Source organism: Ursus maritimus, unplaced genomic scaffold (genome assembly GCF_017311325.1).
Source record: "Ursus maritimus isolate PB19 unplaced genomic scaffold, ASM1731132v1 scaffold_12, whole genome shotgun sequence".
Lineage (NCBI taxonomy): Eukaryota > Metazoa > Chordata > Mammalia > Carnivora > Ursidae > Ursus > Ursus maritimus.
The window spans coordinates 1,241,045-1,246,973 of NW_024423564.1; the positions used below are offsets into that span (position 1 = coordinate 1,241,045).

General features: G+C 48.7%; 1 protein-coding gene across 1 annotated transcript; it reads left to right on the forward strand.

The window, feature by feature from the left end:
- Positions 1-720: 720 nt before the first annotated feature.
- On the forward strand, positions 721-4,900 carry RPTN (repetin). Its single transcript, XM_040626712.1, has 3 exons — positions 721-858; positions 1,553-4,108; positions 4,157-4,900. The coding sequence occupies exons 1-3, from the start codon at positions 721-723 to the stop codon at positions 4,898-4,900; spliced, it is 3,438 nt and encodes a 1,145-aa protein (XP_040482646.1).
- Positions 4,901-5,929: the final 1,029 nt, after the last annotated feature.

Consider the following 5,929-nt stretch of genomic DNA (forward strand, 5'->3'; position numbering starts at 1 on the left):
TTGAGATCCAGATCCCAAAATACCTTAGTTTTCCAACATGGCCAATGTGAATCTAGCTCATTATATATACTTCCAAGCACCCGTGTAGTTAATATGGCTTGCTATTTTTATCAGTAATAATTTTTATATTAATTGATTCTACTTTATAAGCATACCCCCAAATGACGATCCAGGCCAGAAGTACTTGCTGGAATTTAGCCTCCCAGAAAGCTTGCTTGGCCCATGGCAAAAGACCTCTAGCTTTCTTCCCCACTTGAGCAAGGGTCATTTAAAGACTGAGGCCTGTTCAGTGGGGTCTATTTAGTTGGTGAAAAATTATGTCTTATTGTACTGGCTTCTGGCCCTGCCTCTGTGGGCCTCCTGACCTCCCTTCCTTTTTGTTCTAATAAAGGGTTTCAATCAAGCAAGTCCCACCTGGAGTAGGGGGTGGGGCATGTAAACCCCCTGCCATATGTTCTTTGCTTTTTAGGAAACTGTCACTTTTCCCAGTCAGGAACCCACAGTTTGTGCCTGTCTCCCACTGTAGTGAATGATATTTGGAGCCTGGATACTGGTCAAAGGGAATGAGGAGTATGGCTAAGAAGGGGCTCTATCATTTCTTAAACTTCTTTCCCTGACCAAAAAGGGCCACTTGCCCTCTGGAAATGCTATCTCCTGCTCTTCATCCTACACACAGAAAAAATCTTGTTTCTTCTTTTAGGTTTACCCATTTTTGTTAAAATGGCTCAACTCCTGAATAGCATACTCACTGTGATCAAGGTGTTCCAGAAATACGCTAAAGAGGATGGGAAATGTACCTTGCTCTGCAAGAAGGAGTTGAAGCAGCTGCTCTTGGCTGAGTTTGGAGATATCCTCCGGGTAAGATGCATAGACTCTGGCCCCATGAAGTCAAGTGTGAGTGACTCGGACACCTGCATCCAGGGCTTGATGTTTTCTGTTTGATCTGGTCATGTTCCATCCACCCTGTAGCTAAAGATTTTCAGGCAGCTCCTCAGTTCTCTCTCACCAGACACACATGCTCACAGGCATGCACACACACACACACACACACGCACACACACACACACACCTTCTTATAGCTGAACTTGACAGAAAGGAGTACAACTTCAAACCAGAAAAAATTTCTCAGAAGGAATTCTAGATTCGTATCTTGATTTCTGTCCACACATTTTTCATTCATTCATTTAATAAAAAGTCATTGAACACCTATTCCATTCCAGGACCATCCTAAGCACTGGGAATGCAAACATGAATAAAACCAGCTTCTAATACCTCTAGGATCTCACGGTGTGGTTAGAAAGAAGTAGGTAAAAAATAATTACAATATAACATGTGATGGGTTGGAATAATCATGCCCCCATTGGCCCAGCAAGAGATGCGGTTCTGAGGACCAGTTGATCAAAGACTAGAACCAAGCCCAAGCCGTTTCAGATTAATGGTTTCCAACCAAGGAAGGCTCATACAGGAGTGAAGAGGCTGGGGCATAGACACTGGCACACACTGTATCCACAGGAGAATAGCTGATTTTGCTCTTTGTTTTATCTCCTCACAGAGACCAAATGACCCAGACACAGTGGAAAGCATCCTGAGCCTCTTGGATAAAGACAGAAATGGACATGTTGATTTTCAGGAATATCTCTTGTTGGTGTTCCAACTGGCCCAAGCCTGCTATCATAAACTGGATAATAAGTCATGTGGAGGTAGAATCTCTCAGCAAGAAGGGGAGCAGGAGGGAACACGAGACCATAAGTTTCCAGAAAATACAGGCAGGCAACACAGGCAGAGGCATGAGAAAGAAAGGCAGGACTCCCACTACACTCAGCCTGAGAGACAAAACCAGGATGTCCACCAGGATCAGTCAGAGAGACAGGATAGGGACTCCCACTATGGTCAGTCTGAGAGACAGGATAGGGACTCCCACTATGGTCAGTCTGAGAGACAGGGTAGAGACTCCCACTATGGTCAGTCCGAGGGACAGGATAGGGACTCCCACTATGGTCAGTCTGGGAGACAGGGTAGAGACTCCCACTATGGTCAGTCCGAGGGACAGGATAGGGACTCCCGCTATGGTCAGTCTGAGAGACAGGATAGGGACTCCCGCTATGGTCAGTCAGAGAGACAGGATAGGGACTCCCGCTATGGTCAGTCAGAGAGACAGGATAGGGACTCCCGCTATGGTCAGTCAGAGAGACAGGATAGGGACTCCCACTATGGTCAGTCTGGGAGACAGGGTAGAGACTCCCACTATGGTCAGTCCGAGGGACAGGATAGGGACTCCCGCTATGGTCAGTCTGAGAGACAGGATAAGGACTCCTGCTATGGTCAGTCCGAGGGACAGAATAGGGACTCCCGCTATGGTCAATCAGAGAGACAGGATAGGGACTCCCACTATGGTCAGTCCGAGGGACAGGATAGGGACTCCCGCTATGGTCAGTCAGAGAGACAGGATAGGGACTCCCGCTATGGTCAGTCTGAGGGACAGGATAGGGACTCCAGCTATGGTCAAAGATGGAGACGTAAATCTAGTAGTAGCCAACCTAAAAGACAAGGATATATCTTTGCCTTAAGTCAGTGTGAGAAACAAGATTATGATTCTCGTTATGGCCAGATAAACCAACAGGAATCAAGCTCTTATCATGGACAGTCTCAGAGGCTGGATCAGGAATCAGGCTATGGTCAGAGAGATAGACAAGAATTGGACTTTCAATATGGCCAGCCAGACAGACAAGGCCAGAGTTCCCACTATGGCCAGGCAGACAGACAAGACCAGATTTCCCACTATGGTCAGACAGACAGACAAGGCCAGAGTTCTCACTACGGCCAGACAGACAGACAAGGCCAGATTTCTCACTATGGTCAGACAGACAGACAAGGCCTAGGTTCTCAGTGTAACCAGACAGACAGACAAGGCCAGAGTCTCCACTATGGCCAGACAGACAGACAAGGCCAGAGTTCTCACTACAGCCAGACAGAGAGACAAGGCCAGATTTCTCACTATGGTCAGACAGACAGACAAGGCCAGAGTTCTCACTATGGCCAGGCAGACAGGCAAGGCCTAGGTTCTCAGTGTAACCAGACAGACAGACAAGGCCAGAGTCTCCACTATGGCCAGATAGACAGACAAGGCCAGAGTTCTCGCTATGGCCAGACAGAGAGACAAGGCCAGATTTCCCACTATGGTCAGACAGACAGACAAGGCCAGAGTTCTCGCTATGGCCAGACAGAGAGACAAGGCCAGATTTCCCACTATGGTCAGACAGACAGACAAGGCCAGAGTTCTCGCTATGGCCAGACAGAGAGACAAGGCCAGAGTCTCCACTATGGCCAGACAGACAGACAAGGCCAGAGTTCTCGCTATGGCCAGACAGAGAGACAAGGCCAGATTTCCCACTATGGTCAGACAGACAGACAAGGCCAGAGTTCTCACTACGGCCAGACAGACAGACAAGGCCAGAGTCTCCACTATGGCCAGACAGACAGACAAGGCCAGAGTTCTCGCTATGGCCAGACAGAGAGACAAGGCCAGATTTCCCACTATGGTCAGACAGACAGACAAGGCCAGAATTCTCACTACGGACAGACAGACAGACAAGGCCAGATTTCTCACTATGGTCAGACAGACAGACAAAGCCAGAGTTCTCACTACGGCCAGACAGAGAGACAAGGCCAGATTTCCCACTATGGTCAGACAGACAGACAAGGCCTAGGTTCTCAGTGCAGTCAGACAGATAGACAAGGCCAGAGTTCCCACTATGGCCAGATAGATAGACAAGGCCTCAGCTCTCACTATGGCCAGTCAGAAATTGGAGTAACAAGGCAAAATGGTTACCTCCAAGAAAGTGAGGGAACAAGCAGAGACTCATATGTTGAGCAATCAGGAAGGTCAGGGAGACTAGGTCAAAAGATTCACGGACAGGAAGTGACTCAAAATCAAGGACAGAGATACCAGTCTAGGGAAGGCCAGCAGAACAGCCACGAGGCATGGGAGACTGAGGAGGATAGCCAACACCACCAACACAAACTCATAGCACAAATCCAGCAGGAAAGATCATGCAGTTACAGAAGGGGTGCCTGGCAATCATGTAGTGGTGAGCAGGACCACCAACAGGCCCAGGCCAGGCAAAGTCATGGAGAGAGGCAGATCCACCAGGCAGAGGAAGAGCAGGGCCACCAAAGCTGGGGCAGACATGGTTGTGAGAGTCAGGAAACTCCATGGGAGAAGCAGGCCAGGCAAACCCATGAAGAGGAACAAAGCCATCAGAGACGGGACAGGCAAACCCACGAAGACGAGCAGACCCGTCAGAGACGGGACAGGCAAACCCACGAAGACGAGCAGACCCGTCAGAGACGGGACAGGCAAACCCACGAAGACGAGCAGACCCGTCAGAGACGGGACAGGCAAACCCACGAACACGAAGACGAGCAGACCCGGAAGACGAGCAGACCCGTCAGAGACGGGACAGGCAAACCCACGAAGACGAGCAGACCCGTCAGAGACGGGACAGGCAAACCCACGAAGACGAGCAGACCCGTCAGAGACGGGACAGGCAAACGCACGAAGACGAGCAGACCCGTCAGAGACGGGACAGGCAAACGCACGAAGACGAGCAGACCCGTCAGAGACGGGACAGGCAAACCCACGAAGACGAGCAGACCCGTCAGAGACGGGACAGGCAAACCCACGAAGACGAGCAGACCCGTCAGAGACGGGACAGGCAAACGCACGAAGACGAGCAGACCCGTCAGAAACCGGACAGGCAAACCCGTGAAGAGGGTCAAAACTGTCAGCAACAATGGAATAGGCAAACTCTTGAGGAGAAAGAAAGGTATCAAGGGTCCCAGAATCAACAATCTTATGGGGCCCAGCAAGACTGTGCTAATAGAGAAAAATTCCACATGAATGAGAATAGTCAGGGGCGAGGTTCCCAGGGAACACACAGTAACCTGACCTTCCATCCCACCCAGAGTAGTGGGAGGCTTCCAAGGAGAGAACAGGGTGGAAGTCACCCTACCAAGGCAGCTGCTACTCCCAACCCCCTCTATGACTATGTACAAGAGCAGAAAAGGAATCAGCACTAGGCTGTGCAAACACCAGAGCTAAAGCAACTTGAAGCCAAGGAAGAAATCTACATGTCAAGTTTATCCTTACTTCTGTTTAAGAGATCGAAAATGTTTGTCTTCCTTCTCTCCTCTATCTACTTGCAAGGATGCTTTTGAGAACTAGTATTCACTTTTAGGGCATTTCCATTCTTTGAGCAGCAGTTCTAGGGTGTTCTGGTTGGGTTAAATCTGAGTGGTAATTTGGGTGACATAATCAGATCCCAATTTTGATTACTTTGGGGATTTAAATCATTTCCTGGTTTTCCATCTGTATAGGTGGGACATGGTTGGACCACTGAATGGTAGAAACTTCTCCCAAAAATTCAGAAACAAGAAAGGTATTCTGAAGTTACATATTACAGCCTGAGGACAGGGCAGCTGGGCTTTGGTAGCCTTGGGCTCCTGTGGACGAAACATCAGGAATTGCAAACCTCATAGCCTACACTAAAATGAAATATGGTGAGAGGCTTCTAGAAGAGTCATCTCTGAAGTCCCCAATACCTCCCATGCCCAGACTCCCACCCTTCACCAGAGGGACTATCCCCTGAGCTATTATCACTACAGCTGACTGGACTGGTTCCAGCTTCGTATCTATCTAGTTTCTGATCATATAAAGCACAGAGAAAGAATATGTCACCTGCTTGCAGATTCCAACAAGCCAAAACTGTCCATCCACAGCTCCTGAAAAACCTTCAAAGAAAAATCTATGGAATTGTTTTAAAATACCCAATAAATGATTGGTGAGCAATGATCTCAATGACTCTTTTCCTTCTTCATGGTGGGAGCATGCTATCCTATCTTCACTTGGGTGCAGTTTTCCAGGAATAAG